At 55.5% G+C, this 18,277-nt stretch overlaps 1 protein-coding gene across 1 annotated transcript; it reads left to right on the top strand.

Moving 5' to 3' along the window:
• The first annotated feature begins 6,711 nt into the window (after nt 1-6,711).
• Nucleotides 6,712-15,278, top strand: PAX1 (paired box 1). Its single transcript, XM_036827135.1, has 5 exons — nt 6,712-6,970; nt 7,383-8,012; nt 9,560-9,702; nt 10,191-10,413; nt 15,187-15,278. The coding sequence occupies exons 1-5, from the start codon at nt 6,712-6,714 to the stop codon at nt 15,276-15,278; spliced, it is 1,347 nt and encodes a 448-aa protein (XP_036683030.1).
• Nucleotides 15,279-18,277: the final 2,999 nt, after the last annotated feature.

Below are 18,277 nucleotides of genomic sequence, written 5' to 3'. Positions count from 1 at the left end.
CAGAGGTGAATGAGGCAGGTCAGTCACCAGCCGGTCGGGCATCCTGGAAAACCGCTGCAAAGCGGGAAGCATCAAATTACATCACCCCCTCCCTAAAGCAGAGATTCTCAACATTTAATGCACATTGGAATCACCTGGGCAGCTCTTAAAAACCCCAGGTTGCACCCCGAAAAATTCAGCCAAAATCTCTGTGGGTGGGACCCGGGCATCAGAACATTCTAAGTCTCCTCCGATGATTCCAAAGTGCAGCCACTGGGAGAATCAGTGTCTTCAAGAAGCTTTGCTTCAGCAGGACTGGCTGAGATGGTCTCTATCCAAGGCACAAAAACTGAGCATTGATTCCAATGGCTGCACATTCGGCTTATTGGGGAGCTGGGGACGAGCACTCGGCCCACAGTGGTGATGTGGGTCTTTTCCGGCATGCAATCTGCAGACCCTGTCTAATATTTTCCATACCGGGCAGTGAGATCACAAACTCCAAAACACTAAATCAAAACCGGAGGCATTACGGGTCTTCAATAAAACTCCATAGCCCATACATGAGGGGAGGGGGGGAGAAAATTAAAACCATCACCGAGCTGCGGACATGTTATATATATGTATACGTAGCAGGCATTGAGATATTGCAGCAATTACAGAGAAAAAGATATCAAGCAGTAACTGCTTAAAAGTGACCAAGTAGCCCGGCAGTTAAAAGTTACTCACAAGTAAAAATCCCATTTGTGCCCAAAAGAAAGCTCATCATAAAAGACACTTGATTTCTGACAAGAAAATGATTTGAGCAGCATTGCAGGGAGAAATAACGTAGGGATCTATATGAAAAGTTAAATGAACATGGAGGAGATCCTACTTTGATGAGAACATACAGTTCCAGAGGCCTTTAAGACTTCTGAGCTTACACTAAACAAACCAACCCACAAGCCTGGAACAAAGCCTTTATTCCCAAACAGCAAGGTTTCCAAATAGTATGCTGGATTCAAAAAGTAAAATCATTACCATCTAGTTATGAATGATAATTTTAAGCTTGCAAGAAATGGATAACAGAAAATGGGGGCAGGATGCCTGCTTCACTGTCGGTCTGAGGGGGAATTTGGAAACCCTCTACCAGCAGGTTTCAGAGTTTCTTTAGTGCAAACCTCCTAACTGCCCTGTTTCTAGCGCTTCCATTATGAGATTGGAGAGGACTGATCTTTAATAAGAAATCAGACAAATCCATGTAAATCACAACTGGATGGGCAATTCTTTAGTTCAAGAAAAAGGGCTCTACACATGTCCTTCAGGTTCCATGTCCTCCATCCATTCTCCAGGTCCTATGTCCATGGAGGATCAGAAATTTCCAAAGCATTCAAGGGCAGCACACTTCAAGCTGGTTCCAATTAGGCTGGCCAGTGTGGATGTCTCACACATGTCAATATTTGTAGCAGAGCAAGTCTGATCCACAGGGGCAACCACTAGGCAGTGGGAGACCCTCGCCCACTGTCTGTAGGCAGACATGCCACTAGGCAGTGGGAGACCCTCGCCCATGTCTGTAGGCAGACATGCCATCACTCTCTTGGTCTCCTTTGAAAATGTCCCTTCTGTCCTCTGTACCCCTGTTAGATCTCTCCTTTTCCAAGTGCCCAGACCATGTACAGGAGATATGCCCCATGGACATTTTAAGTTTCCCAAATATTTCCATTTTAATATTGCTGTTTAGACTCTTAGCACTGTCATATAAACATTTTTGAGAGCTCACTGCAGAGGTGGAATTTTGACCAGTGCTTGGAGAGCCCTTTGGAGGCTTTTGGTTGATGGAATGAAATGAAATAGATCTAATTAGACAGTGTAGGTCATTTTATATAAGGGGAAATTGAAGCTTATCTGATATGCCCATTGTCAGGGAGAGGAGGGAAACTGTGGATTTTGCCCCCCATGAGAATAACCACGAAAGAATTGCAGGGACGCTCGCTGGTCCTTCACAAAGCTCAAAGAAACCATTTCTTCCTGCACGGCACCAGCTTCCTGTAGTTAATTTTTATCACCCAAATGCAACATTTAAAATGTTTCTACTCCAAAAGAAATGTTACCAATTTAGTAGTCAGATACCTGCATCGCAGGGTAGGAAGTATCTCAGATCTTCGTTTGCTGTGTTCAATTTCCCTCTATTTCTAGTGGGGGTTTCAGGGCAGATTTCTGTTTTCTGATTTTTCCCCCTATGCCTCTGAATGGAATCCGGAAACTGTTAATTCACACGGACAATACTCATCTATTCTTGTTTGTCCGTTTCATTTTAGGAAAATGAAAAAACACTTCCTTGCTTCTCTCCGCTTGTATTTCCAAGGACATGCCCGGGTCAGCCCCCAGGGGAACAGCCCCCAGGGGAACAGCCCCCAGGCAAACGGTGCTCCTTCCCATCACTGCCTACTCGACCCGTTTCCAGGCTGGCAACTAAAAGGCAAGGCTAGGCAACCAACTTCAAGGCCAGCGTGGTCACCAGCAGGCCAAGTGGAAACAAGCCTCGGGAATCTGTCTGAGAAGCCTTCGGTATTTCTTGTGCCTGGGGCTCTATTTAAATGCTAACTGGCATCATCTTCAACACCTTCCATTCGGGGTCTGGGGAGTCTCTGTGTCCCAATCTGGAGTGGCAGGTGCAGGGCGTGATGCACCCACCCTCTTCCCTGTGGGTCCACTCCGCCGCCTGCAACAGGGCCAGTTCAGCCGCGAGTCCTCTTCCCTCCTCCCCTCCCCCCCAGGCCCCCAACGCCGCGGTCCCTCCGGGTGGGGTTCCGTTGGTTTATCTCACAGTCCCGTTTCCGGCGAGCTAGTTCGCGGTTCGTGCATTCCCTGGGGTTTGCAATTCCCTGATCCGGGTCAGCTCTTCCTCCCTTACGTCTCTGAGCAGCTGGCCACTCCTTACGAGTTTGCGCGGCATCGCCTTTGCAAAACTCTGTGTGTGTGCGGTGGGTGAGGGCACAACATAACCTGGTGCATAAAGCGCGTTTGTAGCTTGCCCTGGTTTTTTTTTTCAAAGCTAATTTAAAAAGAAAGTGAAGAGACTCGATTTGTTTGACTTAGCTTTCCAACCACACGACTCACGGCACAGTGCACTTAAAATCACAGCAAAAGTGCGGGGTGTGCGCGGAGCCAGGACTCCCCCGGAGCGCGAGCGGGCTCGCAGGCGTGGGGTGCGCGGGCCGGAGGGAGGCCCCGGCATCCCGTCCCCGCTCCCTTGGAGCCCGCGCTGGTCCAGCGGCCCCGGCGGGAGGCGGCTGGGTACCGGCGTTCGCCGTTAGTCAGCGGGCTCGGCCCGGGGTCCACCCGGGATGCTGCCTGTTTTCTGCGCTCGGGTCCTTGCCGGTCGCCGAAGCGAAGGGCGCCCGGCCCGACGGTTGCTCCTTCAGCCCCGCGGGACCCGACCGGGACTTCCTTCTGCTGGTTTAGGTTTCTCCCGAAGCCTTTGCGATGCACGGGCTCCGGGAACACCGCGGTCTATCGCGACTGGCACATTTCGTTTGCACCCAAATAACTCCCCGATACAGTCCCACCAGAAAGCACAGCGACGCAGGAGACGTGAAGTGGGGTGATTGTCCCTCCAAGGATGACCTTGTCACCGAACCTTTATCTCACAGCCTTAACTTTCGGGTTCTGGGCCCAGGCGGCAAACCGGAGGAGTACTCACCCGTAGCCCTTCCTGCCTCCCGGGAGGACCGACACCTTCTTCCTGCCTCCTCTTTGCCGCACGCTTTTGGCACGTAGTTGCTACTCCTTTTTCTGTCCTGGGAAACCCGCGTCAGTCTCCGAAGCCACTCAGGGACCCTCGAATTTGTCCTTTGCCCTCCGGGCGTCCAGCCCCAGCGGGACGCGTTGTCTCCCGGGTCCCGGCGGGCGCCCTTAGCTCGGCTGCCCCGCGTCCCCGGGAGCCGCTCTTCACTTTGTTCCACGCTGCGCCGAGGCGCTCAAAACAACGGAGCCAAACCCAGCCCAGCAGAGACGGTGGAACCCGCGAGCTTTTTACCTCTGCGCGCTCAGCACCGACCACGTCGCCGCCCCCTGCCATGGAGGAGACCAAGCTGCATCCCGGGGAGCTGGAAGAGTCTTTTCCTTTCCTTCTGCAAGCCCACTTTTGGGCCATCTCGCTTCCAGCCCAGCCCGCCGCGCGGGAGCCGGTGGAGCCGAGCCGCGGGCCGACAGGGGGCGACAAACTGTAAGCTTTTTGGCGGCGGGCTGGGAGCAGGCTGTCGCGAGCGCTGTGTGGTCCAGTAGCGGGCAGCCGGCGGCTGGAGGGGTGGTGGTGCGAGGGATGTGGGCTGTGAAATGAGGGCCGGCGGGCTCCGACACCTCAGGGAGCCGCCGGCGCAATCCTCCTAGCGTCTCCTCCAGCCCTGGTAGGTCTTCGCCAAGGGGAGTGGGGAGAAGATGCCGTCCTGGGACCTGGGCTCACCTCCTTGCCCGCGCCCCGCGGTTTACCGACATAGGTGGGGTGATGCTCCCCTGGCAGGGCGATTGGGGCGAACCACCTCTCACCCAGACACCCCAGCTCTATTTGTTCTTCTCCGACCGCGCCTACGGGGTGGGTTGGTGGGGGGGAAGAAATGGCTTTAGCTGCTTCACCTTATTTTGACGGCGCACCGGGTTATGGATGCTGCGTTTCCCGGAATAAAACTTTTTGGTCTCCGGCGTCGACTTGAAATTCAGGCAACGAAAGTCTAGATCAGGGGCTAACAGGTTGCAAACCACCTGGAGAGAACTGAGCGGGGCGTATCCCACTGCCCGCAGCCTCGGAGGGCCCCACGTCCATTGGGCACTCAGTGCTCTGCTTGGGGCCTTTGCAGAGTTCCTGGCTTTGCGCACCTTAATCCAAACCACCTTTTCCCCTCTCTGAAACCCGACCCTGCACGGTCGTGGACGGGCCTTATCTTCCAAAGAGTCCCACCCCCAACTCTCGCCAGTGTACTGACTAACTTCTACCGGTTCCTGTGGCCTCCCTGAAGTCCCTGGAGCCCGAGGCTGCACTGTGTTTTCTGTGCTGCAGGAAGGGAGAGTCCTCACTTCTTTTGAACCCGGTTTTTCTTTCTTCAAGGATAATTCTTGGAATTATCTGCCGGGGCCTGTGCACTCCCTCCCGAGAGCAGAGGAGGGAAAGGAGTCAGGGACTTGGTCTCCACTACTCCCTGCTGCGCTGGTGGGGTCTCTCTGCGCTTCCAGCAGCATCACCGTGCAGGAGCTGTGTGCAGCTTTCTGCCAGCCCCCAAGCGCTTGGACTTTTGGGGCGATGGTGGTGAGGGACTCTTCCTTCCTTCTGAGGAGAGCTGGGAGCATACAGGAATCCCGGGAACCAGGGCTTTTCCTAGGCTCCCTCCAAGGCCCCCCTTCCTGCTCCTAGGCATTCAGCTAAATGCCCTTGGCAATTACTGGCTCCAAGCTCAGAACTCCCAGGTCTCAGTCTTCTCCTGTCAAAACCAGGAGCTTTCTCCCTTCACCTGCTCTCTCCCGAACCCCACCTCAAGGCTCCCTTTGGGACTGCCACAGTTAGTGACACAGGCTGGGAAATCTACAGCTCGATGTTGATGCAGGATAGAAGTAGAGAAAAGTGTTGATGGTTAATGCTAAGTCCAAAGAGTTCAGGGCTGTGCAAACCCCACTTACAGGAAGGGGAAAGGACCATTCAGTGGTTTAACAAAGACCCCTTGGAAGCCACAGGTGCCGGGTGAAAGGTGAGGCCACGCCCCCCCAGCATGGAAAGATGCAGGCTTCCAGCTTGGAAGACAAGGAACTGGAGTGGCCTAGAGCAGGAGCTATAGCGTTTGACCTCTGGCAGGCCACCAGGACGCCCCTGGGGTCCGGACAGTGTGGGGTCCCTGTTCTGGGGGCAGCAGGTCAGAATCCCTTTCCGACCTGAGTCCTGGGTCACCTCTCTGAGAGAAATGAGTTCAAGTGGGTGGGCCTGTCCACAGGGAGACAGAATCTAGAATGTGCCCCCTCTCACATCACTGAAATCACACTACTATCCCAAGGAGTGGGAAGCTGCTAAACATTGGAAAGATTTTCTGAGAGCGAAATTGGGGTGTCGGCCGGAAGTGGGGCACTCTGGAGTCACTCCATCGCAAATGCTTTGGACCCGGCTGGCCAGGCGCCCTGCATTACCCTGGGCTCTCACTGCGACACCCGCACGCTGCCCGCCCGCCCGGAGTTGGGGCGCTGGCACCGCTCTTCCCCTGACCCTGCCCAGGGAGAGGGACGGGAGAGGTAGCCCCACACTGACCACCGTGCCATAATCGACTTTAATCCTCGGATATCTTAGTAGTAATGGCAGCGGAGGTTAGTGATACAACTAAAACCCAAATTAGTACTAGTACTAATAAGTACTCATCAATTTGAAATGACTAGCCCATCATTCTCAAAACCCGAGGGGTAAGGGGCTTCGAGGGAAGCGGAGCAAGTGGAAGGTCCCAGGCCCGGCTGGGGTTAGGACTGTGTGTGTATGTGTGTGTGTGTGTGTGTGTGTGTGTGTGTGTGTAGGGGGCTGGGTTCCGAAGGAGGGCCGAGGGGGGAGCACAGAAGGAGGGGGTAGAGTTTCAGCGCGGGGAGGGGGGCGCCGGGGCGCAGTGACGGGAACCAATGAGCTGCCAACTCGCGCGTCTCCGGCGTGACTGCCTAGATTGACGTGGAGGACACGTCAAATTGATCCCCGCACTCCGCAGCCTCCCGGTCAGACGAATTTCTCCTAATCGGATGAAGTTCACCCTAGGCCTGGGGTCGCGGGCGTGGAGAGTGTCCTGGGAGCGGGCGGCGGCGGCGGCGGGCGGCGGCGCGCTCGGCAGCGGCTCACGGCGCTCTTCCAGCCCGCGGCCCGGCCGCCGCGGCTCTCGGCTCGCGCGCGCCCTCCCTCTATGCCTCTCCCGCGGCGGCGGCGCCCCAGCTCTCCCGGACCGCGCCGGGCCCAGCCCCGGCCGCCTCGGCGCCAGGCAGCCGGCCGGCCCGCGCGCCATGGGTAAGGGGCGGGCGGACGAGGCGGGGGGGTGTCCCGGCGCCTCCCTTCCCTCGCGCCCGCGGTCCCCGGGAGACCAGGTCCCGGGTCCCGGACTGGCCGCGTTCTCCGCACGCCCCCAGCCCCGGGCGTGGGTGGGGGGCGCTCGGCGTGTCGCGGGAGGGGATGTCCCAAGTAGACGCGTCGGAAGTCGCGAAAGGGCACGGAGGGCTGAAGCGCGCGGCTCCCCCCCTCCGTGGTCCCTGCGCGCGTGCCAACTCCCGGGACCGGACCGGGTCCGTTTGCTCGGATTCCGAGGACCCGCCGGTCACCTTCGGAGGTGCCCCGGGTGCAGCCCCTGTCCTTGCGCGGCCACTCTCGGCTAACCCGCCGGTGTTCTTTCCCCTCCCCTCACTCTCGTCGGGCGCGTCCGCAGAGCAGACGTACGGCGAAGTGAACCAGCTGGGCGGCGTGTTCGTCAACGGCCGCCCCCTGCCCAACGCCATCCGCCTGCGCATCGTGGAGCTGGCGCAGCTGGGCATCCGACCCTGTGACATCAGCCGGCAGCTTCGCGTATCCCACGGCTGCGTGAGCAAGATCCTGGCGCGCTACAACGAGACGGGCTCCATCCTGCCCGGGGCCATTGGGGGCAGCAAACCCCGCGTCACTACCCCCAACGTGGTCAAGCACATCCGGGACTACAAGCAGGGCGACCCCGGCATCTTTGCCTGGGAGATCCGCGACCGGCTGCTGGCCGACGGCGTCTGCGACAAGTACAACGTGCCCTCTGTGAGTTCCATCAGCCGCATCCTGCGCAATAAGATTGGCAGCCTGGCGCAGCCCGGCCCGTACGAGGCGAGCAAGCAGCCGCCGCCGCAGCCGGCGCTGCCCTATAACCACATCTACCAGTATCCCTACCCCAGCCCCGTGTCGCCCACGGGCGCCAAGATGGGCAGCCACCACGGGGTCCCGGGCACAGCGGGCCACGTCAGCATCCCCCGTTCATGGCCCTCGGCTCACTCGGTCAGCAATATCCTGGGCATCCGGACGTTTATGGAGCAAACAGGTCAGTGGCGCCGGCCTTCTGTAGCCTTCCTGGAAGAGGCAGAAGTGGGGGGGGCGGAGACATGCGGGTGAGGGGTCACTCTCGCGGGCCTCCTCCAACCGGTTTTGGCTCAGGGGAGGGCTCCGGGTTGGCCAGGGAGACTGAGGGTCCCGGGCCTTCTGTGGGAGTCCTCGGACATCTTGAACTTTTTATGACAAATATGGAAAATATTTCCCAAATGGAAGAGCAATCACCGACCACAAATTCGGAGGCTTGAAATTGCACTTTTTCATTCTTGCAAAAAGTATGCAAACCCCTATCGCCAGATCTAAGCCAAACAAACCGCAAAGTCAGTTCTGCGACCCTTTCTTAAGATCCCGATCTTTCGGGATCCCTCACCATTCCCCAAAGGGCTGTGTCCCTCCCAGGCCCAAAGGCTCTTTGAGTAAAAGGCGAAGGGTCTGGCTGGCCGGTCTTGCTGAGTGGCCGTAATCTCCAGCAGGCCCCGCGGCCTGGCGGGTGACAGGCGCCTGCAGGCTGCAGTCATCCTCAGGGTGAAAGCTCCCACGGATTTGCCCTTGGCCTGCAATCTCTGGGCGTGGAGGGAGGGGACGGGGAGAGGGGGGAAGGTTAGGGGCAGCTTTGGTGAGGGGCTCGGGAAGAATGGGTGGGGGCCGGGACCGGGTCGTAGTCTCTTTGCACTGTCCCCTGCCCCCAGCAGCCGGCCAGAGAATGGCGTGTTCTTAGGTGCGCAGACTCAGCAGGAGAGTAAGAGGCAAAATTCTCCGTAGCCCAAGAGACAGGAGGGGCGTCCGGAAAGAAACTGAAGGCTTAACTCCAGCGGCTGTGGGCCGCGCCTCCAGGCCGTGCACAGGCTTCATTTCTCCTTGTGGCTCAAACCCAGCCTGGGCCGCAGGCTTGGGCCAAAGCTTCCCATGGAGCGTCCGGTGGGGAGCTAGCGGGGAGGTGACCTCCCCAGGCCTGAGCTCAGATCTGGAGCTTTCTCTCGGTTTCCTGCACACACACGTGCGCGAGGAGCAGACCTGTGCCCGGGACGCTCACGGGTGGCTGGGTTGATGCCTCTTTCTGGAGACCCGGGATGTCTCTGGAGGGAGTTGTGAGTAGAAACGGCTTCCAGCTCTCCAGACGCTTATTGAGACATTGAGAAGCCCATATAATTCTCTTGAGCCTGCTGTGGATTTGAACTTGGACCTTTTGGGCCACCGTCTCTGGAAAGTGGAAAAGCTGCCTGGGCGGAGGGCACCCAGACCTGGCCATCAGCCTCTCCCTGCCAGAAACCTCCTGTTTCGTGGGAAGCGGGTCGAGAGCTGGGAGGAGTGAGGGGCAGGTCGCCACCACCCTCTCTCTGCCCTGCTGGAAACAACAGCGAAATCTGGGGTCCCCGCTGCCCTGAGCATCTGCCAACGGGTGTTCAGAGGAGCCTGGGTCTCGCCTTCGGATCCCATCTGGGCGCTTGTAGGCACGTGTGTAGATGTCCGGGCCGGAGGGCTGCCCGCGTGCCCAGGCGGACTAAGATGCCTCTTCTAATCCATCCGGTGTCCCCGCAGGGGCCCTGGGGGGGAGCGAAGGCGCCGCCTACTCCCCGAAGATGGAAGACTGGGCCGGCGTGAACCGCACGGCCTTCCCTGCCAGCCCAGCCGTGAACGGGCTCGAGAAACCTGCCTTGGAGGCGGACATTAAATACACGCAGGTAACTGAGCGCGGGGAAGGAGGTGTCCTTAATCAGGGGAGAGGGAGAGGTGGGGGTGGTAGGGAGAAAGAGAAGAGACCCCCTCCACCCCCGGGGGAGGCGAGTTGGGCTGAAGGTTGAGGTCTGGTCTGCGGGCATATTTCTCTCCTTTCCTAGGAGGGGATTGACTTGCCTTTTGCCAAGACACATTTGCTAAAAAGCCTGGGACCCGTTAACACAAAAGGTTGAGGAGTGACTCCCTTTCTCTAAATCCCGGATGGTGAATATCATGACCCCCTTCACCTTTTGTTATTATTTCTAACAATTTGAGTGGACATCACTTTGCCACAGTCCTTGCCAGGACAATTAGAGGCCAGACTTCGCATGGGGAATCATTGTGGGGACAGCAGGGAGAATGGGGACCCCCCGCCCACGCCGGTAACTGCCGGTGCTGGAGAAGCCGGCGGGATTGCCCGCTGCCGACGGTCTGTCGCTCTCTCTCCCCGCAGTCGGCCTCCGGCCTCCCCGCGGTGGGCGGCTTCCTCCCGGCCTGCGCCTACCCGGCCTCCAACCAGCACGGTGTGTACAGCTCGCCGGCCGGCGGCTACCTCGCCCCGGGCCCGCCGTGGCCGCCGGCACAGGGGCCCCCGCTGGCGCCCCCCGGGGCCGGCGTCACCGTACACGGCGGGGAGCTTGCCGCAGCCGTGACCTTCAAGCATCCCAGCCGAGAAGGTGAGGGGCGCGGGCCGGCGGGAGGGGTTCAGATGAATGCTGGAGGATTAGGAAGGGTGCAAAGGAGAGAGACAGGGACAGAGAGACAGAGAGGCTGGAGTGGGTACCGGCATAGATTCTTCCTCTGGGTTACACTTTAAGCTGGAGAAGATTAATTTCTAATAGGTATAAGCCGTGTCCCTAGAAAGGCAGGCAGAGATTGAGAGAGGCCCCAGGACCGTCCCCTAACTTGTATGGATTAAGAAGACCCCCCTCTCTGGGTCTCATTTCTTTGTCCGTAGAAGGGTCTAGAAGGCACCCTCCAGGGGCACCTTCCTGTGGCCTGTGGAGCTGTACCTTCTGTGGAGGACCTGTTGTGGCACCTGAACCCCGCAGGTGGGGTTGGACCTGCCCTGGCCCCGGGCCGCTTCCACCACTGCCCTCGGTTTCTTCCATGTCTGAGATTTTTTTTTTTCTTATTCCAAGCAGGCCCTGTTCTCCCCTTGCATTCATCTTCTCAACACATTCTTTGGGAAAGGAGACAGCAGTTCAGTCATGTGTCTCGTAGTCAGACTCTTTTCCTCCTCCTCCTCCGTAAATCTGCTCTCTGATAAGCCAACTAACAGATTTGAGGTATTTAATTCACGGTCCACAGTGCGAGGGGCATTTTCTTACACTGACCTTTGGGTTCTAGTTTTTCCTATGACTTGGGAAAAGCTCACCTGCCTTGCCTCTGCATTTTCCTCACTGTGAAAGGAATGACTGGATTTGCCAATTTCCAACCTGCCTGCTTTTAGGTTCTGAGCACCAGAAATTTGCGACTTCAGCTCCTCTAGGAAAAGGCAGGAGTCACTCCGGGGTGGAGGTGAGGCCTCTGGGCCTCAGCAGCAAAGAAGGCTGAGCACGAACCTGGGGGCTGCGTGGGGCACAGGGATGTTCCAGATGCCCGAAGGGTCTTTACAGCTGATCTGCCTTATACCCACCCAGGCAGAAGTGGGGGCAGGTGGCACTGGGTAGGCAGAGGAAAGGAGGGGCTTCCTCTTTGGTGATACCCAGGCAAAAACTTTATTTCCAAGTAGTTTCATAGTTTCATTGAGACGCAATAGCGTGATCTATGAAAGAGAGAGACAGAAAGAAAGTGAGAGAGAGAGAGGATTAAGATGCCATCATTAACAGTCAAGCGGAGGAACAAAAGTTAAAAAAAATTTTGTTTCACTTTTTTAGAGCACAAAAATTCAGGGATATCAGTTTACAAATATTGAGAATTAGAACTCCTTCAAGCTTTAAATTTAATTTAAATAATAGGAAAATTCCACTTGTTCATTTACAGGAAAATCCAAGTAAAGGGAATTTTGAAAGTCGAGACTCAGAGCTCCTTCGAGCTTTCCCTTTAAGGACAGATAAGGGGTCTTAGGGGGAGTGTTTTGCTCAGAGCCTTGTCTTTGGACTGGGACCTACTCGTTTTCTTGACACCTGGGGTTATCTGTTGAATTAGAAATTGAAATGGAATTTACCAAATTATACTCATTAGACTAATCGTTTAACTAAGCAGGTTCATTTGATTTAGAAAAGTGTATCCACAAATATAAATGATTCCCCCTGCGCTGACCCCAAGGAGCAGGAAGACTTAGAAAAAGGACTCACTATCTTCAGAGTGATGCGGTCCTTTTCTAACAGAGCCATTCTGTCCCAGGGCATTTCAAGCGCTACCTTAGAAACAAATTATGAAATGTAGGTAATAATCCAAAGGTGAAACACACAGTTCTGAATTCTAGGCTAACTCTAGTTAATTTGATGGGCGGGGGTACTCACTGTTGGTTAATTTTCTTCGGAAGATACTTTCCTTTCAGAAATACAGAGCCATGGAATGACACTGGCATTCCTGTCCATTTAACCATTATTTTCACTTCTATTAATGAAACATCCCACCCATTTCCAAAATCTGCAGCAATAATTAGCTACATTCATTGTTAAATTAATAACAATGTTCTGATCCTGATAGTTCTTTAAAGATCCAGGTAAAGGGTCATCGAATAAATTAGGTCGATCATTGAAAATGATTTCTCCAGCTGGCATACAAATGTTTGTGTTTGAACAGGAACATATAAATAATGAGAATTGCATATCTACTTGGGTTATGGATTTTACTCTTCTCATTGGCGGAGAAAAAGAACGGACTTGAAAGATTGCCCCCACCCACGAGTGGTCTTTGAAAAATTACAAAGCAAAGTAATGTGAATCACTGCCTTTAATTTTCTAATCATTGCTTAGGAAATTATCTTCAAAGAAAACCTATCCCATAAGACAATTTACTATCATTAATTGTTCATAAGAGTAGTAGGAATAGCATCTATTGAAACTTCTTCAGTAAGAAAACAGTTTCTTTACTGAAAGCAGTTTAATATCATGAATGCTCAGTAAAAGACAAATACTTGTGATCATCTAGTCCATACACGGACAATATACACATATATTTCAATATGTCCTCCACATAAGGTGCAAATGAACATTATTATTCTAAGATAAGCTTACTCAGATGTCAAATTATTCATTACAATTTATTAACTTTATCTTGGTAGAGGGTTGTGAGTCTGGGTTCCCTATTATTGAGGCAAGAATGTGTGATTTATATTTCCCGATGGTGAAAGGAAACTTTAATTCTTAAGGCCCGAGAGCATAGGAAAGTTCCACTTCATCCACAAGTGGAGGGGCGCCCGTGTTCTAGGAATTCCGAACCCTATCTAGACAAGACCATCTCCCTCCCCTTCCCCTTCCAGACAGGTGACAGACCCCATCAGGCATTCCCTCAAGACAAATGGTATTTACAGAGTGTTTTCAGAAACCTCAAAACCTACTGGCTCTGAGGTCCCTCCCAGCCGGGTTTTGGAAAGACTAAAGATTTGGAAATCAAATTTATAAGATATTGCATAGGCTCAAAGAAAATGTGTCTTTTATATTTGTTAGAGATAACTCTCGGCTTGTTCCAGTCATCTCTGCTCCGGATTAGTTCTTGAAGGATCCTAAAAGCGAACTTTGCCAGGAACACTAGGGCGCAAGCGCTGGCCTGAGAGCCCGCCGCCGCCAACCTCGGTCTCCTTTGACACAGCCTTGGGAGACCCCTTTCCAGGACTCCGCTGACATCTCCCCCATCCCCGCCCCGCCACGCCCCACCCCAGGGTCCCAGTGGTCCTGGAATGGAAGTACCAATATTTTTTAAAAAGCTTATCCCCATTCCTGCCCATTAAGATTTAAAAAGCTTGCAGAGCGTCTAACGCCGGCCCGAGACTTCGTGGGGGCCCCGCGACGTACCCACTCCGTCGCCCAGATTCCTGCAGGTGGGAAAAGAGGGGCGGAGGGGTCTTATGGGGAGGGACTGGGGCGGGGGAAGAGCTAAAAACGCAGCAGCAGGCTCGCCCCCGTAGAGTGGAGTGAAATCTGTCTCTGGTCTCCCGGGTGTTTATTTTTCACGAGTTCATTTTCTTGCTTGTCTCTCAGGCAACCGGCCCTTGGCTGAGAAACCTCCTTCTCCGGAGATGTTTTCTAAACAGGCCCTCACCTCCAAGTGTGTGTACTGGGTGGAATGAAAAGGTCTGAAAACTTCGTCGGCTGAGCGGCCACAACTGTGTTTAGGAAAGAGGGCTGAGAGGCAAGGGAGAGCGAGGGGTCGGTCCTGGAAAGGTCTTCAGACCCGTTTGCCACCTCTGCGAAACCATGTGTGAGCGCGCGCGCCCCTGGCGCAGAGGTGTGGGCCCGGCTCCGCGCGGCCCCGGGGCGGTGCGCCTGAGCGGGGGCGAGGGCAGCTGCAGGAGGAAACAGCCGGCAGCTCCCGCTCACCCCAAACTGAGGCGCCCCCAATCTCCCCCTTTAAAGGAGGACGTGTGGAGGAGAAAAGAAAGTTGAAAATAGGCGATTTTAGGTATGAATAAGCCTGTGCTTTCTAGCGCAGGAGAAGCCGAGGGGCCGGGCGTCGGGAAAGGGAAAAACAGGGATTGCACAATCGTGGCGTCAATTTTCTGGCTTCCAGTAGCAAAACTTGGGCCCCTTCCCAAAACCCTAAATAATAGAGCAACTCGCTGAATGCTGCCTAATATGGCAAGTCCACTGTCACTAAATCCGGAGGCCCACAGGCCCCAGGACGTGCTGTGCCCACAGTGATGAGCGCATCTGGATCCCCGGGCCGCGGGGGCAGAACGAAGTCTGCCGCCCGCCTAACGCGCGACCGCCTCCCACGTCGTGGGTGATCCTGGCCGCCCCGGGCCCTCCCCACGGGGCATTTTGGTGACCCCCTCCCCCCGCCCCGGCCCATCGCGAGCCCTGAGCTGCTTCGAGGACCGTGACCTGACGCGCTGGCAGCGTCTTGGGCCGGTGCGCCAGCTGGGTCTGGGGTGGGTGGGGCTCTGGAGGAGGGGTGCGCAGATCTCAGCTCCCCGCTCCCTCCCCGGTCTGGGATCGGACCACCGCCCGCCCGTGGCTGTCTGGCTCGGCAGCGCCTCCCTGCGCCCGGCGTCCCGCTTACTGAGCGGCGCGGGCGTCTGCAGGCGGGCCCTGCGCGGAGAGCCGCGACCCAGGCTTGGCGGACGAGCGGCTCCCGCCGGGGCCGAGAAGGGTGGGTGCCGAGGGCTCTGGGGAGCGCGGTCTCGCTGCCTCCTTGCAGACCCCAGATGTGGAGCGCGTGCCGCCCCTTCTCCCCGGGACCCTGCGCTGTCGGCCGTGTTCCCGGGCATCGCGGTCCCCGGGTCTCCCGCTCGGCGCCGCTCCCGGCAGTGACCCCACGCCCTGTGCTTCCTCCCGCAGTGGCCGACCGGAAACCGCCCAGCCCCGGCGGCAAGGCCCCCGACGGCCTCGGGAGCTTACACGGACTGCCCGTCCCGGCCTCGACCTCCTAGGGCCGCGCGTCCGTGAGCCGAGCCCGAGCCCGAGCCCGAGCCCGGAGGCGGCGGCGGAGCGGCGGCGCAGTGGGGCGCGGACCGAGGACTCGCCGCGGCCCGAAGTGCCCATCAGCCCCGGCCTCGCCCGGCCACGCGCCCAGCAGCCGCGCTTCCTCCATCGGCCGGGGTTTTCGGCTTCTCTGAACTTTGGCTTCAGACTGTTGCATCCTCGTCGCCGCGACCTTTTCTCTGACGTGGCCTCCCTCGTCCAGCTGGCCTCCAGCGTCTTTTCCTACTTCTCCCCGGGCCATTTGGCACCGGCCCTCCCTCCCTTCCTCTCCCGTCCCCTCTCTCCCTCTTTCCCGCTCTGCCTCGCTTCCCTTCTTCCTCCCTTTCCTCCCTCCTTCCTCCTGAGCCTCCTTTCCTTCCCCACCTTCGCCCTCTTCATTTTCCCCTCTATCTCGCTTCCTTTCCTCCCTCCGTCTCCCCGTCTACGTGGGCTCCCTTTCCTGTGGTCCAGCCGGGTCCGCCGCCTTCTCTCCTTGGCCTTTACAAGTCACGACTCTGCCTCTCCTCATTGGCACTGCCCGGACCCTCACCCCCTTGCCGAGAGCACCAGACCAGTCTCCACGACAGACCCTCCTCTCTTTAGCCTCCACCCCTCCGGGGGCCCCAGGCCTCACCGAGGGGCTCCAACCTGGGAAATGGAGAAGCCACAGCTTTTATTTCATATTTTTATAACCATGAACCCAAAGAAAACCTCGGGGAACTGTCCTTTCTTCTCCCCCACCCCCCCACCCCAAGGATATTATCTGGAAATATTCTTGTTTGGATGTTTTCTCAGTGTTCAGTGGCTGGGCTTCTCTTTGCTTCCTCTGAGATGATGTCACCCCAAAGAAGACTGGGGTAGGAGTAGGGGCACTGGGGCCACTGTGTTTTCTGTAGTTAGAAAACCATGCGTGCCCTGGAGGTGCCCCCTCCTACCCCTCCACACCCAACAGGAGGGAATCTGGCATATGGTAGACGCATCAGCACCGTTTTTTGGTATTCAGGGGTCAGCACATTTGTTAATTTAAACCACAAACTGCTTCCGGGTACAAAGGTGCAATCTGGCTTCTGGTTTGCAAAGGGATGGGGGTCAGAAAAATCCAGAAAGTGTTTTCTAGAGCAGACACAAGCTCTGTTCACTGCTTCCAAGTTCAAGAACACTGGTGGCAGGACCCTGGACATAAAACTGCAATCTCTGTAGTCAGAAAAATGTCACTGGTGAGAGTCTGACATCACCTGTTAACCGTGGCTACCTTTGAATAAAGGAAAGCGTCTGTATGTGTGCTTTGTAAGGGTGAGCAAGTCTGTGTCCAGCCTGGAGTGCTGTATAGGTATGTCTCACTGACTTAGCCCCTGGGTTTCCAGCATAAACACTATTAAGAGGGAATTGTTCTGGGATTTCCCTGGCAGTCCAGTGGTTAAGATCCCATGCTTCCAGTGCAGGGGGCACGGGTTCGATCCCTGGTTGGGGGAACTAAGATCCTGCAAAGAGGGATTTGTTTTATTGGTTTACTCCTTAGCACTTTGTAACCCAGGTTGAGGTGGAAGAGAAAATGAGAGGGGAGGACCATTTTCAGGGATGGTCCCTGGAAACTCGAGGTAGAGAGACAGAATGCAGAAACCATCCTAAAATGAAGTTAATTCTTAGAGGGAAAAAAATGGGCAGAAGGCAGTGAGGAACAATGGAGGACTTTCCCAGAACATTTTTTAACATTCTAAAGCTAAAGAAAACTATCACAGGCTACCAAATAACCTAGGGATTTCTCACTACAGAGGAGTCTCTGGCTACTTGTTTTGTTTTTCCTCCCACTGTTTGCTTTTCTAACACTGACAGCAGAGATTTTTGAATTGAAGGTTTTGCTTGTAAGTGGAGCTGTCTGCTTGGAGGGAACCGGTGGGGAAATTATTTTCATTGCATCTCACTGCAATAGTACCTGCTGGAGGCATTCATCAAAACTAATGAAAAGAGTATCTGCTTTTTTTTCATAAAGAGGCTTTTCTTCCCAGGTCTTCAAAGTCTCTTGCTTATACAAAAAGTTCCATTTTATAAACAGGAATATTGAGGGTTAGAGACCTAGTTTATTTCTCTGGACCACATACAGCAAGCTTTGGATCACAGGGTTTGGACCTGGAAACTGGGTGACACCATCTCATTAGAGAGCCAGGATTGGGGCTCAAACTTTGAGCCTGGTGTCCTCAGCCTTCCGTGCCAGCATTTCCTGCAGAGAGGCTGCTCATAATGATAACAGGAATAAAGTATTTAGATGAGCTTTGACGTGCTCAGTCGTCCACAGCATCTCACACATCCATCCTTGCTGTCTGGAGGGCTGGCTGGCTTGGGCCAGGAAGAAGGCACCTCACCTTTTCCGAAGAAATGAGAAGAATCCGTCTCTCATTGCTGTCATCCTTTTTTTCTCTGCCACATCTTGCTCTGTGTATGGGCTGACTGGGGTCAGGGGTGAGAAGAGCTGGAAAATGCGGTCCAGGAAGGATGGAGGCTGCCACCTGTAAAGGGAGGCACTTTCCAAGTCTGTCTCCCGCAGTTCCCCGTGTGGTGTGGCTGGAGGAGGGCCTTCCAGGGTCGCCGGCGCTGAGGGCGCATTCATGGAGGATGGACAGCATCTGGGCAGAGGGCCAGCACGCTTTGTCACGTCCTGAGGGATACGCAGGGCTCTCCCTCCTCCCTGGAGGCTGCAGGCCCTGCAAAGTCCCAGCGAGCTTAGGTGAAACCCCTGTTCCATTCAGCGGGGAGGAGGCCTGAGACCTCGCCAAGCTTCGGTGTCCTGTCTGTGAAATGCACCCTCCCACGCGGTGACACCACTGGCCTGCTGGAAGCCCAGCCCTGGTGTTGCTTCACCTGTCTGGAGATGATTATTTTTTCGCTGTTAACAAAGGGCAGGGGAGTCGTTTTTATGGTTGATGGAAGGACTCAGAATTGAAACACTTTTCAAAAGAGTCCATGAAGGATT

Source organism: Balaenoptera musculus, chromosome 15, assembly GCF_009873245.2.
Source record: "Balaenoptera musculus isolate JJ_BM4_2016_0621 chromosome 15, mBalMus1.pri.v3, whole genome shotgun sequence".
Lineage (NCBI taxonomy): Eukaryota > Metazoa > Chordata > Mammalia > Artiodactyla > Balaenopteridae > Balaenoptera > Balaenoptera musculus.
Note: the sequence above shows the minus strand (reverse complement) of the source record. Positions and strands in the feature narration are given on the sequence as shown.